General features: G+C 34.3%; 1 protein-coding gene across 1 annotated transcript in view; it reads right to left on the reverse strand.

The window, feature by feature from the left end:
• The window catches only part of LOC128238064 (nesprin-2-like), a 47,042-nt gene that overhangs the window by 23,437 nt on the left and 7,223 nt on the right, over positions 1 to 16,382 (reverse strand). The window contains 8 exon segments of the mRNA XM_052953640.1: positions 1,632 to 4,123; positions 4,219 to 5,118; positions 5,318 to 9,443; positions 9,445 to 11,130; positions 12,390 to 12,623; positions 13,235 to 13,302; positions 14,273 to 14,489; positions 14,996 to 16,117. Of these exon segments, the coding sequence (XP_052809600.1) occupies positions 1,632 to 4,123; positions 4,219 to 5,118; positions 5,318 to 9,443; positions 9,445 to 11,130; positions 12,390 to 12,623; positions 13,235 to 13,302; positions 14,273 to 14,489; positions 14,996 to 16,117 (10,845 nt within the window).

The following is a 16,382-nucleotide window of genomic DNA, read 5'->3' on the forward strand; positions in this document are numbered from 1 at the left end:
AGATATTAACCTGTATGCTTGCAAGCAAAACCTTAACCAAGGGGTGACGCCGACGCTGACACTGACGCTTGGGTGAGTAGTATAGCTCTCCTTATTCTTCAAATAGTCGAGCTAATAAATGACATCGCCATCATGAAATAACATCGTTTTATATTTTTGGCCAATTGTATAATGCTGGATAATCTACTGTTGATCAGTTTGCAGATGAAAGCAATTTAAATGACCAACATTCATTATTAAAGGGTTAATACATCTTTTGAGGTCGTTAACCATCTGCAAAGGACCATAAAATGGCCACAGCCCGAGTGTGGAGCACGAGGGTTGAAAACTATTTTAAGAGATTTGCAGATGGAAACGACCAAAAAAAGGAGTATTATCGCTATTATTGCATAAAATACACACCATCAGTTCCTTTAGTAGTAAAAAAACTGTTAAAAGTCATGAACATGTAATAACAATCAGTTCAAAATAATCTCCTAAAAGGTACTTGTGTGACGTCATTAGAGATGTTTTATGGAAAAGGATTACAATACTCTTGATCATGGCCAAATTAATAAAAAACAGTTGTAACTTTGCTTTAACGCCATATTTTTCAGAGTTCATTCAATTGGAAGTATTTTTTAAGAAATTATACTTGATAACTTGGATTATTTGTTCATTGCATATATATGACATAATGGAATCATATCCATGTTAGTGGTTTGTTCTGAATCAAATCAGCAGAAATAACATCAGTCAGGAGGAGTTGATGAGTCAGGAGGGATGAATTTGATTCAGCGTCTAATGTTATAATTTGGGCTCTGACAGCGCGTACGTAAAACAACTGACTGCTGAATTTTGTTTACAGTATACCAGTAACAATTTCAGGGTATATCAAGTGGCTTAATTTAAACATAATTTAAACCAGACATTAGTTCCTTAAATAATAAAGATGTGTCTTGGCCCTGGTAACTTGTATACTAAGTTTTATGTGAATATCTTTAAAAATTTAAAACAATTACGTCCAAGTTTAAAGATTTTGCATTTTACGACCCACACCAAGGCTATAACACTACGACCCACACCAAGGCTATGACACTACGACCCACACCAAGGCTATGACACTACGACCCACACCAAGGCTATGACACTATGACCCACACCAAGGCTATGACACTACGACCCACACCAAGGCTATGACACTACGACCCACACCAAGGCTATGACACTACGACCCACACCAAGGCTATGACACTATGACCCACACCAAGGCTATGACACTACGACCCACACCAAGGCTATGACACTAACTCTTTTTTAAAAAACAGGCAAGCTAAAATTAGTTAAAAAGACAATATATAAACACCTTTGAATTATATCTAACAAGCACATAACCTTTACAAAATGTGTGTGATGTTATACTGTATTTTGAGATATTTTTGCCAAGGTCATTGACAATAATTTGTGTACCTTGATTCCACCCAAAGCAATGAAAAGTAAGGTCAAACAAACTTTTGGTAAAAATATCACAAGATATGGCATATTTTTATGAAACATTGCCCAAATATTAATGTAATACTCTTGCCTCATGATGATCTTTGGAAGCATGATTGGTTAGCTAAATTGATTGAAATGTGTATTTGATATATTACCTGAACACATAATTTTTCCTCTAGTTCACCAGTGTGCTCCTTTGCTTGCAGAAGTGATTTCCTATAGCATGAAATTTCAGACATCAGCAAATCATTTCTCTTGCATAACTCCTCCTGTACAATACATATTTTACATTCATACTGAGATTTAATGTCTTGTATTTCATTGGATCTCATTTTGGCTTCTGAATCTTTTTCAGCTATTGCTTCATACATTTGCACGCTTTCTTTGTCCTTTTGCCACATTTGTTCCGTCATAACTATACATTCTTCATTTAGAGTGGAAACAGTTGAGTTCAGTTTAGTAATTTCCTCATCTTTCTCTGCAAGTAACTGTTTACTTGATAAGAGATCATCTTGGTGTCGTGATAAACAATTGGACAGATCTGTTATTTCCAGTTCCTTTTCTGACAAGATGATTCTCATTTCGTCTAAATCTCTTTCCTTCTGTGAAATCTTCATTTGAGCACTGTTTTGTGCTTCATCAATTTTAGCCCTTAATTGCCCTATCTCTTCTACCTTTTCATTTTCTTCTGTTATCATACTTTCTTTTTCCCCATTAACTTCCTTAAGCTCTCTCTGTATACTTTCTTTTTCCTCATTACCTTCCCTGAGTTCTTGCTCCAGCTTTGTTAATTTCACTTCATTTTCCGATAAAAGCTCTGACAGTTTGCTTATTTCTTCTGATTTTTCTGCAATCTCTTTCTTTAATGCTGCAATTTCTTCATTTTTACATTCAATAGTTTCAGTCATGCAACCTGAGCTTTGTAGGACATATTCAATTTGTAGATCTCTTTCTTTCAAGTCTTTCTCCATTTGCTTTTGCCACTGTTCATTTGAATTTCCTTTAGTACCTATTTTTTCTTGAAGCTGTTGAAGTGTTGTGCTATTTTCAGTTAGCAGTTTCTCCTGTCTGTCAATTTCTGCATCTTTTTCATCACAGTTTGCTATTAATATCTGGATTTCTGTCTCACAATCATACTTAACTTGTAAAAGAGTCTCAAGCTGTTTTTCATTTTCATTTAATTGCCCATCTTTCTCTATTACTTTGTCAACTAATCCTTCAAATGTTTTCTTCAGACCATTGAATTCCAGCATCATGTGTGATAGAACAGACTTGTCCGAACCAGCTTCTTCTGAGATGGTTTTCAAATCCTCACACAGGACACCATTTTGATCTTTCAATTTCAGAGCACTCTCTTGAAGGGCATTGTTTTCCTTGAGCAAACAATCATTGTTACTTTGAAGACTGCAATTCTTTTCTTCTAGTTCCTTTGACCGATCCGTTATGTCTTTCATTGTTGATAAAAGATCTTCAATTTTTCTTTCACATTCCTGACTATACAGACTTATTCTTTCACTTTCTGCTTTAACATCAGATATTGCTTTTTCGGAAATGTTTCTATCATTTTGTGATATTTCTAAAACATCATTGAGTTTGTCATTTATTTTCTTTAAATCTTCAACTTCCTCTTCTAAATCAGCAATATGTTCATCCTTTTCTCCTGCATCCGGTCCAGTGTTATCACTACTGTTTTGCTGGTTTTTCAGTTCATCTATTTTATTCTTCATATTTTCAATTTCTTCATCTTTCATATCAATTTGTTGTAACAATTCTTTCACTTCTTTTTCTAAATCACCTTCATGGACAGAGCTTTTTTCCAAGCTTTCATTAACTGTTGTCTCTAACCCCTTAATGTCAGCCTTTACAATATTGCAATCATCGATAATAGCTTCAAGCTTTTTGATTTCCTCTGCATGTTGGTCTTTAAGATCTTGCATTTGAATATTCAAAGAATCTATTTCTGTTTCTAGTCCAACAATAACAGCCAAAGATTTAACTTCTGCATTTTTTAGTTGAACTTTGAGATTATAGTTTTCTTTAGCTAAGTCCTCTAACTTATCACTCCTTTCAATCATTTCTGCATTAATTCCATCACTAAGTTCCTTTTCAGCCTTGTGTCTAATCACCAGATCCTCAATTTCTAACCCCTTTTCCCTGATTGTTTCTTCCAAACTCTGTTTCAGTTTCAAGAGATTTTCTATTTCTTTTTCTTTGTCATCAAATTTAGACAAATGGCTTTTGTATTGCGATTGAAGTTCTCGCATCTGACTAGAAATCATAACGTTTTGTTTGTCCAAGTCAAACAGTTTCTTGTCTTTATCCGCAATTGCCTTTTCTTTGGTCTCACATTTGTTTCTCAGCTCTGTAACCCACTGATATTGTTCTAGCAACTGACTCTCAAATTCCTCTTTCTGGGATTTTAAACACTCAACATTTTTTTCAATATCCACTCTACTGGATTTCAAAACATTGATATCATGAAGTATTTTCTCATTTTCACTCATTAATTTGTCTTCTGTGTCTAACAGTTTCTTTACTTCATCCTTCATTTTCTCAATTTCTGATTTCAAATTGGAATTTTCCTTTACCAATTCATTCCTTTTAACATCTAACTCACTATCATTTTGACTGTTTGTGAAATCAATGTCTGCATTGCAGTTTTTGTTTCACTGTGAGCATCTTTTTCATTTTTAAACATTTCCATTATTTTTTCATTTTCTTCCTGTATTGCATTAACTTGACTTTTCAGAGATGCATTAGAGTTTGTTACTTCCTCAATATCCTTTGAGAAACTGTCAATGATCCCCTTTAATTCAAGTTCTTTCATGGTGGCTTCATCAAAGCGCTCTTCGTATCTCGCGAGTTTCTTATCAATTTTCTTTCTTTGTAATAACATTAAAGCATTCACACTGTCAACAGAATCACATTTAATTTTAAGCTCAGAGAGTTCTTCCTGAAGCACACCTAGCTGATTTAAACTATCTTCATTTTCTTTTTCTATATTTACTATATGTTGATGACTTTCCGAAAACTTTACTTCCCATTCATTACACTTTTCTTGAACATCAATTAAGGCTGTCTCTTTCTGCTCCAGTAGCTCATTCAAAATGTTTAACTCTTCAGTTAACTTTACAACTTTATTATTTTCTATTTTTAAATCTTCTGATAGTTCTTCAATCATTTGGACATGCAATGCAATGTTTTCAATGAATTCTTGCACCTGTTCTTTATGTGCTTGCAATTGCTCATCACAGGCTGCATAATCTTTTTCAATATTAGATATCTGAAGCAGGTTTTTCTGCTTTTCCATTGCCAACTGTTCTATGTGAGCATCCTTTTCTGCACAACCCTTCTCTAAATCATTTAAAGATGATGACTGGTCACTAAAATGTTGCCTCAGTGTGTCATGCTGAATTTGCAAACTGGTTAGTTTGTCTTCTCTATCTTTAAGCAAGGATTCAGTTGTTATCAATTTCTCTTCTAAATCACTTCTTGCAACTTCAGTGTTGTCAAGATTAGAAATTGCATCATCTAGTTTTGATTGTATCTCATCTTTCTGTGCATTGCATTTGTCCATCTGTGTGACAAGATCAGTTACATTTTCTGATAAAAGTTCTATTTTCAAGTCTCTTTCTTGTTTCACTTGGGAGAAATTTGCTTCCAATTCCTGAATATTATTTACCAGATTGCTTATTTCACTTTCTTTTTCTGATACCATTTCTCTAAACAAGTTTAGGTCAGTATTCATCTTTTCAAATTCAATAAGCGCATTGGATTTCTCAAACTCATATCTTTCTAACTCATCCACTTTCTCTGCAATTCTTCGGTTTACTTTTTCAACCTGAGATTTCAGCATTTCGTTTTCTGCAAGAGTTTTTTTTCAATATTGTTGCTTGTTCAGCTTCAAGACCTTCAGTTTCAGACAGTTTAAGGCTTGTATCTTTAACTTGGTTACTCATAACATCCACGGTGTCTTGGAGGTCAGCAATTTGCTCTTTTGCCATTTTAAGTTCTTCTTTTAAAGCAGAACACTCTGATTGCAACAAAGAAACAGTTTCTGTCTGTGTACCTAAATCACCTTCTGTTTTGTGCAACATATTTACTATTTTTTCTTTATCTGTTTTAAGGTCATCCAACTTTGAATCCAGTGATCTATTTTCATCCATAAGTTGATCAATACGATCAGTTTTCTGTGCTAATTCAGTTTCTAGACTCTGCTTAACCTGACTCATACTGTCTTTTTCCACTTCCAAATGTTCTATATTTTCCTCAGATTGATGAACAATAATGTTTAGCCTATCTACATTACTTGAAAGCTTCAAATTTTGTTCTTCTAGACACTTGTTAGATTTCAAGGCAAGTTCATTTTCCCCTTGCAATGATTCAACGTTCACTTTCAAATCCTGTATAAGATCATTTTTGTTCGACATGATTTTATTCAATTCTGCACACTCATCCACAAGTTTAGCTTTTTCTTCACAGAGTTTATCTATCTCTTTCATAAATCCTTCATTCTCCAAAGTGTATTCAGAAATCTTTCGTTCCGCAAATTTAAGATCAGCATCTAGTTTGTAGTTATGTTCGATTAATTTTTCCATCTCCTCCTCATTCCTTTTGTCTTTCTGAACAACCATTGTATGTTCAGATTGCAGTAAGATCAATTGGCTATTCCTATCTTGCATCTCACTCTCCAAATCTTCGATCACATTTTCTGATACACTGAGTCTTTGCTGAAGTTCATCTTTTTCCCCAGAAAGGTCTTCTGAGCATTCTTTCCAATAGACCTCAGCTTCTTGTAATTTCTTAATTTTAAAAGACTTCTCTTTCAGCTCATTGATGGAATGGTTAAGTTTAGATTCACATGAAATTAATTGTAAGTGTAAGCTAGAAACTTCTGCAACAACCAGTTCATTTGTGTCCAACATATTATCACACTTGTCCTTGACAACCTGATAATCAGCCATTACTGATGACAACATTTCTTCTTTTTCTGTAATTTTTACAAGCAAATTTTCTCTTTCAGCTTGAACCTCTCCGTGACTTTCAGTCAGTTTCTGTAGAGATTCTGTTACCTCAAGTAGACTTGCCTCTAAATGACTCAGCTCTTCACTCTGTTGGATTTTTTCTTCATTCAATTTGTCCATGTCTTGCTCAAGTTTCACCAAGTGTTCTTCAAGTTTTGAGTTAAGCTTCTCTAGACTTATATTTTGATCCTTCGTAGAAGCAAGTTGAAACTCTTTCTCTCCTAGCTGATCTTGAAGTTCATCTAATATATTTTCCATTTTTTGGTTCTTCTCCACAAGTTTCCCCATTTCTTCACCTTTAACTTTATCATTCTGCTGTAGATTTATGCTCTCATTGGTCTTTTCCTGAATTTGTTCATCCTTTGCTGCTAGTGCCTCTTCATGACAGATTTTCATATCTTTCATTTCTTTCATCATTTCAGTCATTTTCTGGTTCATTTCTAATGCCATAGTTTTATGTTCTCCAGAAATGTTACCTAACACTAATTTAAGATTTTTAACTTCTTTTTGTGAGGTGTCAGCCATTACTTGCAAAGACTTGATTTCAGCTTTAAGTCTTGCTTCTGTTTCCATTAAATCTGATTTCAGTTTTTCATTAATACATTCTAAAGACTGTATTGTGTCTGAAAGAGATTTAAGTTCCCTCTCCTTCTCTTCAATCTCTAAGACATGTGCTTTATTTACCTCCTGAAACTCTGCTGTTTTAATAAGAAGCTCAGCTTCTTTCTTTTCTATGATTGCCTTCAGAGATTTAACTTCCCTCTCCTTATGCTCAATCTCTAAGACATGTGCTTGATTAACCTCCTGAAAATCTGCTGTTTTATTGACAAGCTCAGCTTCTTTCTTCTCTATGATTGCCTTAAGTTCAGTGGCAGTGTTCTCTGCTTGTCTTGTAGTTGATGTCACATCTTCAATCATTTTCTGAAACTGGAGTTCTTTTTCAGCTATCAAATCACCTTTAGTCTGAATGTCTGTTTGTAGCTGTTCAATGTTTTTCAACAAGGCACTTTTCTCTTCATAAAGTTTGACACTAATATCTTCTTGTGCATCGGATTTTTCTTCAAGAATATGAATGTTATCTGTAACAGTTTGCAGCTGTTCTTCCATAGTTGATATTTTGCTTTCGGATTCTGTCTTGAAATCCTCATGACTAGATAATAAAGCATTAATTTTTAACTCTTTCTCATCGACAGCACTTCGTAATAACGTCAGCTCTTTTTCAATCCTTGAAACATCTTCATCTCTCTCCTTCAATAATACTGATAGGTCTTTGGCTTTGTCTTCATATTTGGAATTGCTATCTTTGAGATCACTACATCTGTCCTGCAGATCCTTGACATCATTTTGGCACAAGTGCAACTGAGTCAGTATAGCCTCTTTTTCTTCACCATTTTTCTTGAGATCATTATTAAGTCCCTCTGCCACTTTCTCTAAATCATCAACAATCTGATTACATTTCTGCCTTTCTTCTTCAGACATGTGTTCAAGCTTGGCTAGCTGTTGTTGTAAGTCATTAATCTGAACTTTTTGCTCATTAACAAGTATCTGGGTCTCCTCTAAAATTGTATTTACTGTATCTACTTTGTTCTGTTTTTCAGAAATAACAGAAGTGTGATTACTTTTCATTTCTTGTATTGACACGTTTAAATCTTCTATCTTAGCATGCAAGTCATCAATTATGTTACTTGATTCATGTATATGGAGTCCATGTGAATGTTTTAATTCATCAATATCTAGAAGCTTCTGCTTTAATTTAGAATCACGATCAGATATGAGTTGCTCCAGAACATGAATCTGTTCCTTATGTTCACCATGCTCTATAGTGTTATCTTCTATAACAGTGGTTAATTTGGTCTTCAATTCCTCGATTGCTTTTTCTTTAGCATTTGCTTCTTGATAAATTAAGTTCAGACTTTCTTTATTTTCAAGTAAACTATCTTGAAGTTCTGCATTTTTGACTGCTACTACGTCTTCCAAAGTTTTAATATCTATCTTGAGCTGTTTTTCTATAACTAATGACTTCTTCAGCAATGCATCAGTGCTAAACAAGAGTTCAACTTTAGATGTCAGCTCCTGTTCTAATAATGCAATTCTTTCATTCACAACACAACTTTCAAAATATATTACATCAATTTTTCCATGCAATCTCTTTATTTCACTCTCAAGATTTTCTTTTTCCAGACGCAAATGCTTGTTAGAGTCTTCTAGACTTGCAACATGCTGAGACAAGGCGTTACACTGATTAGTAAGATCTGAGGCAAGAGTATCAAGTTTAGAATTTTCTACAAGAACATCATCATGACTAGATTGTAAAACTGACAATGAAGACTGTACAGATGAAAAATGTTCATGCAATGAGGCACATTCATTCTTGCAGGCAGACAACTGTTCATGTGCGTGGTTACATTCATGCTGTATGGCACTAACCTGAGTTGCTAGGTTGGTATTGGTGGTTTGGAGTTCCTGGTTTGAAGTTCTCACAGCAGTAAGGTTCATTTCCAGCTCGTCTTTTAAGGCTTGGATATCTCCTGTTGCTGATTTGGCAGAATCCAGCTCACCTTCAAGCGACTTTATATTATTTTCTGCAGACTCTAAAATTGATTTTGTTTCGTTTAATTCCAAATTCACTGACTGAATCTCTTGCCTCAGTAGATTCAGTTCTGTATCACTTTTCTCTCTAAGCACTGCAAGTTCATTGTCTTTTTCTTGATGTAGTGATGTAATTTTCTCATTCATTTCTTTCCTCAAATCTTCAACCAGAGCATCATGATCTTTCCTTGTTTGTTCAAGTTCAATATTCAGCTGGACCAGTTTACTATCAGAGTCTTCAAGTTTCTTTATCAATGCATTTCTTTCTGTCTCTAGATCATTTTTCTGTGAGACAATGTCTTCCACTTCACCACTCAGTTTCAAACACGTTTCAGATGCATCACCAACATCCTTTTTTCAACTTTTCAATAAGCTCATTATTTATTCTTTCTTTTTCTTGACCACTCTGGTTAGAATGATTCATCTGTCCTAATAATATTGAATTTTCTTCTTTAAGTGATTCAAATTCTCTATTTCTGTCTGTTACTTGAGCCTCTAATGTTGAAATGCTCTTTTCAGACTCACTACATTTTGCGTGAGAATCTGCCAACTGAGTTTTTAATTCATCAATGTCCTCTGTCAATGATTGAATAACACTATGTTTATGTGAACACTTTTTGTTTAGTGAGTCCTCGCTCAATAATGCTGTTTCAAGTTTTGACCTTGTCTCTGCGAACTCATTTTCTAACTGATTAATCTGACTTTGAAGATAATGTTCTTTTTCTTCACTTGAAGTCCGGAATTCCTTCTCTGAATCTATGGAAGACATTAATGAATCACAGTTTGCTTGTAGCTTGTTGATTTTCAATGCGCTTTCTGCTCTATCACTATCTAGTATCAACTGCATTTCATTCACTGTTTTCTCCAAACACAACATCTGTTCCTTCAATTCTATGGTAACTGATGCACTGTTTTCTAGTTCAGCATCTTTCCTTTCAAGTTTATCAGTAAACTCTGAGCACCTGACATTCAAAGTTTGTACCTCAGTTTTGCTTTCTGTTAACTTCTCGTTTAGAACTGTGATTTTTTCATTAAGTTCATGGCACATTTCTTGTAGAGTTATTTTTTCACTTTCTACTTTCAAAATACACTCTTTTAGTTCTAACACGTGTGCTGCTAACTTGTTTCTCTCACTTTTTAAGTCAGAATTTTCCTTTTCAAGATCATTTATTTGTGTTAACATTGACTCCAGTTTATTTTCATACTCTTCGCCTTTCATGGAATGTCCTTCTCTAATAGTTTCTAGTTCTCTTGAGAGTTGTTTAACCATCAGTTCATTTTCTCTTACTGTATCAGTTAACTTGGCATTCTCATCTTTTATTTCATTATGTTTTACAGTCAATGATTCAAATTCATCACTTTTCCGCTCTAGCAACTCACTAAGCTTGTCATATTCACTTTTATTTGCACTTAACTTTTCTTGTAAATCCGCTTTCTCATTCTGGACACATAGTAAATCATTTTCTTTTACACTACACAGCTCTTCTAATTTTCCACAGTTTGTTTTTAATCGTTCCACCTTATCTTCAACTAATGCAATACTGTTAACATCATCACCAATGTGAACGAAAAGTTCTGATATGTCACTTTCCATGCTCTGAACTTTCTCCAGTAATCTTTGTTTTTCTTGATGAAGATCAGAAACATTTTGCTCCAAAGACTGGCACTCCTGAACCTTTTGGGCATAGTCACTATTCAAAGTTTGACTAATTTCTTTCTCTTTAGTCACTGCTTCTTCAAATGATTTACATGTTTCTTCCAAGTTTGCAACTTTCTCAGTCAGTTCTTGAACCAATTCACTTTGTGAATCACAACTTTTTTCGGATTTTTCAAGATATTCCTGCAGTGTATGTTTTTCATTTTCAATAGCAGAGTAATCATCTTTAGCCTTAGATATTTCACCATGAAGTGCAGAGTTTTCATTAGTGAGAGAAGTGATAGATTCATTTAGTTGGTTAATGTTATCCTCAAGGCTGCCCTTATCAGCTTCAAGTGTTGAGATCTTCCCATTTAGGGCTGCTACAGATTCTGCCTGGTTTAGCTGCAAAGGGAAATGGAACACCCTTGAAGTTTGACATTTTGTGGTATATTGTAGACTGCTAAAATTTTGCAAGATTGCATATTGGAAGTACTCATTTATTTATGCTTTTTAATATTAAAATTATAATGTTGTAAAATCTTAATCTGAATTTATCAAGTAAGTTTTGTTATTTAAAAAAACGAAGTTGTTAAAAAGAATAAAGGTACGAAGTTACTATAATTCTTTAATGTTAAGAATGTCAAACCTCCCTTTCAACAAATGTAACTGAGTAGTGAGGGGTGGCATAATGTGCACTGATCTAAAAAGTGTATCTGTGAACAATCGATGTAAGGATGCATTAGCCTATTTAATTATACAAAAAGTGATGTAGTTTCATCTATGACTTATTGAGCAAAGTGTGGATGTTAATGAAATTATAACCACTACCAAAAATAGCCATGCAAAACAAAATTCAAACATTTGCCAACTATCTGGAGTCCATTTTTTTTTCAAAAAGCGTTTATAAAGCTAATAAATTTATGCCAGTCTTCCACAAATAGCAATTTCTGTGTAAATGTATAACACTTAAAAACAATTCATTACTTAATCGAAATGGTATAATTTAAGAATTATTCTTATTATTCACTTATTTCTTTCTACTTGAAGTAGGGATAAAATGATGCTCACCAATAATTGATTCCTTTATTATGGAATTGATTATCGCTATGTTAATGTTTTCTCTAAAATAAGAAGATTTAGTGTTGTAGAACAACAGTATGAATTATTTAATACCGTATTCAGTTATAAACCTCCAAGCTTATCATTGAAAAATTACTTTAATTAATTTATTAAATAACAAAAGACAGTACAAGAATTTACTTTCATGTTCCTTCTCTTACAAGAATTAAACGCAGCTTGCCATTTCTTTATAACACATAGTTTTAACTTCTTAAGGAACTTCTAATAGCGATTACATAGTTGAAAATTGATCAAAAGGGCCTGCCTGATGTTTTCTGATCGTCGATCATGATTTAAGAAATATTTGGAATATTACTTGGTCTTAAATTTTTTGTTAATACTAGTTCTCACTAATTCCCCAAGCTAAAACTATTTTATAGTTTTTTTTGATAAGCGCACTCCTGTATAAACCACCCCTCACTCAGGATTTAGCACAAACTTTTTAATCAAGTCAAACAGAACCTAAAGTTTGTGAACTAAAGATTAGAGCAGCAACAAAAAAGGTGGTTAGTATGTGAAGGTCACTCAAAAGATAAACGTACCTTTTCTTCCTCTAATGCTCTGATTCTCTCAAGCTGTTGTGAAGAGCCAGTGTCAAGGGCAGATAATTGTTGCTGGGCCTGGGAAGAGCTACTCTCAAGGGCAGATAATTCTTGCTCTAATTGGGATGTTTTAGTTTCTGCATCTTGTAGTTGAGATGAGAACTTGCATATCTCCTGCTCTTGCTGTTTAACGGTTGTGGAAGCTGTGTCAAGGTCATCTGTGAACGCCTCAATCTGAGATAAAGTTACAATAAGTAATCATTAAATTAGAAGTTAACTATAAAACCCTTTACTGCTTGTAAAAAAATAAGTAAGATATCTAAATGTCAATACCATCATGCTTGGATATAATTTGATACATGAATTATGATGGTCTAAGTTAAAACAGAGCAATAATCTACATAACTGCCTTTGTAACAGGGTTTATTTCTATTTTCTATACAATTTATAATGAACAATAATGCGACTGAGTAAATGCAAACGCTCCTCTTAATTAAAATGTTGAAAAGGGGCATAACTAAACAATTGATAAAGCTGGAGTTATAGGACTTACTATATATATATGATTATTGTCTCTGGCAATATTTGTACCAAGTTTCATTTTAAATCAATGTTTTTTGAGTTGTTGGTTAGTTTAAAGTCCACAACAACAACAACTATCGACAACTGTGTCAACTTTTTCTCTCCAAAAATCAGATGAGCCAAAAAGAACTTTAAGCAGCAAAATTTGGAAATTTTTGGTTTTATAATTATTGTAAAATTACCTCAAAATTTAAATTAATGCAAAGAGTGACAATAATAAATTGCCTTTCATCTTTTTCAATAAGTAAGACCAAATATGTTACCTGAGCCTGCAAAGAGGCCTGTACAGTCTCTGCCTGCTGTTCCGATTGCCTGACCTCTACCTCCAACTCTGGAACAAAACAGTTTCTTGCATGTCACACTTCTTATATTCAAATAGATTTGATATGCCTACAACATACTATACCAAATTATAATTTCTTATATAATACTAGAGCCATCACAGGAGTGACAAGGGCCTCGAATGATAGCATATTTGAATAGGGTGCAAATTGAAGGCATGTTTTTAAGTATATAAACAAGAATCTATCTGTCAATTGTAATATAGTGTACTAAATGTCATTATCTTTAAATATACGAAGAGCCACAGAGTTGACAATGTTTCAGCATTAGTTTCATAACTTGTCACAAAAGAGTGTATTAATACTGTGAACAACTAAATAAAGTTTGAACATGAATGGTTTTTAGGTTTCTAACAAAAAATATTAAAATTCTTATAATTTAATACAAGTATACAAAAAGCCATAAATATTTAAGCATTAGTTACATGATTTGTCCCAATGGGCTATTGTTACTGTGAGGAAGTTTAGAATTTGATTAGAAGTATAAAATTGATATCTTAAGGGCTGGTCAGTTATAAATAAAAAACATAAAGACAGACAGACAGAGTGGTTACTATAGGGCACCCGCAGTTTTTTTCTGGGGCCCTAATAATTTAATTCTGTATTATCAGTTGCCCTTACATTTGCATAGAGCAAAGGTTTGTACGAAGAGTAGAAACACTGTAGAGTTGACATGATACTTGATGTCATTGAACCATTCAGTTGACCATAAAAGGCATTCATTTTCACACACAATACTAGCACATGAACGTGGTTGCATTATCCATTAGATTACTTTGACTGAATCTGACAGTGGTTGCATTATCCATTAGATTACTTTGACTGAATCTGACAATCAACCTCAAATAAAGGTAGAGGGATGCTCCCATTGGAGTCATGTTATCAAAATGTGTCTATTTCAGACAACACACAACTGTCACTATTCATCCAATTTGTTCCGTACAATTTCTCCCCACTCACCAGCTATCCTCTGTGCTGCTCCCGAAGCCTGCTCCTTCAGCCTCCCCTGCTCTTCCCGTAATTGCTCGGCAACCAACACTTCTTTTTCCAGGGTTTCCCTTGCAACCACAAGCTCCTCTGTCAGCATTGAGATCTCAGATTCCTTCTCCGTTATCTTGGTTTCCAGCTCAGAGAGTTTCAGGATAACAGCCTCGTCTGGTTGTGGTGTGCCCTTTGCCTGTAAATAATCATTATGATTATATTATTTACACATATGTATACATTATATATGTTTAAAATTTGAATTATTATTTTCATTTTTTTGTCAAAGTGTAGTGCAAATTGAGTTGTAATAATATATCAAATGCAGTATGGTGCAAGCTTAAATGGCTAGCCTTAAAAATGCACTGCAAACCCTCTTATCATTATACGGGAAAGAAATTTGGAAACCACATTTGTTCATTTAAACATGGTACAATAAAAAAGAATTATTATGCTTAAGCCATTCAGGACTATGTCAAAGTTATCAGTGTTACACAAAACCAACTCTCCGTAACTGTTAACAAAAGCACCATAAAGTGTGTCAATGCTGGTCTCTTTCCAGTCAATCAAAAGGGCATACTAAGACCAATATTTAACCCACATAACAACCCAGAGTTACAAGATGGGCTAAACATATGTCAATTTGGATACATGTAGGTTTCCTTTGAAAAACTAATAACAAAATATCTCTTTCATGTTTACCTTTTTCAGTGTGGCCACTTCTTTCTCCAGGGCTTTCACCTTAGCTGTGAGCTGGGCCTTCATCTTCAACATTTTGGTGTCCCCTCCCTTAGCACCAGTTCCTTCTGAACTTTTCTGTACTTTCTCACTTTCTACACTCTTATCATCCAATTGCCTCTTGAGCTCACTTATTTCAACTTCTTTCTCTCGAAACACTTCTGTCAAACTCTCGCATTTCTGTTTAAAACATATCAGTTCCTCAATATCCTGTTCCTTAGCTTTAAGTTCAGACTTAAGTTTATCCATTGCCTCATCTGACAGTGCCCCAGACTGGTTCACAGGTTTTGTTGTATCCGAGAAATTTTTACTCAGTGTAACTAGCTGCTGGTACCTTTCCTGCAAGGCGCTATATTGAGCCACAGACTGCCCATATGCTACCTCAAGCTGAGCAGCTGAGGACTTTATACTCTGGATATGCAAGTCTTTCTCGGCTGTTTCGTTTTCATGTTTTTCAACAATTTCAGAAATCTTAGCATCATACTTCTTCTTCTGTTCCTGCCACTGAGATTCCATGTCAACCAAATTGGCCTGAGACAGCATTAACTGTTCTGACATTTGTTGTAATTTCTCTTTGAAACATTTCTGTAGGTCCTTACTCTCCTGCAAGTCCTTTTCTTTCTGACTAGATTCTTTTTGAAGCACCTCAATCACCTTTATTTTACCTTCAAGCACATCATTCAAATCTTTTAACTTAACTTCCATCATCTGTATCACCTGATCATGAATGTTGACTTCACCTTTGGACATGATTTTCTGAATATCTCTCTCATGTCTAGCTATAAGCTCTCTCAAATCATTCTCAGCTACAAGTAATTCAGCTTCCTTATCTTGAACAGTTTTTCGTAATTTAGCTATGCTTTCCTCCTGTTCTTGCAATGTTTCTTCGAAATATTTCTGAGACTCACACAGCCTGAGATTAAACCTCTCCCTCTCATGTTTGAGATCATGGTCGGCCTTCTGTACGTCTTCTCTCAGTTGTGTAAGGATCTCATCATTGGACTCCACCTTGCCGGTCAGTTTGGTGATCAACATGGCCTGGTCCGTCACGGTCTGGTCTTTCTCCTTGATGGTGGACTGCAGTATCTGGGTAAGATTGTATACCAGTCTTGTAAAATATTTAACAAAAACTAATACAATAACAGTTAAATCTAAAATGGGACTTCAGAAAACATGTACATCCCATTATAGGGTTACATTAAGGTTTAAGAACTTTAAACCTTATAATTAAGACAGTATAAAGGTTTAATTACCTGACATAAACTTCTTTTAAGGCTTTGAGTTAAGCCTCTTCAGCTTGGTTTATACTAATTTCTTTTAGGTTGATTGTGATGAAAGTTGATAGCTTATA

This window comes from Mya arenaria, chromosome 6 (genome assembly GCF_026914265.1).
Source record: "Mya arenaria isolate MELC-2E11 chromosome 6, ASM2691426v1".
In the NCBI taxonomy this organism is placed as follows: Eukaryota; Metazoa; Mollusca; class Bivalvia; order Myida; family Myidae; genus Mya; species Mya arenaria.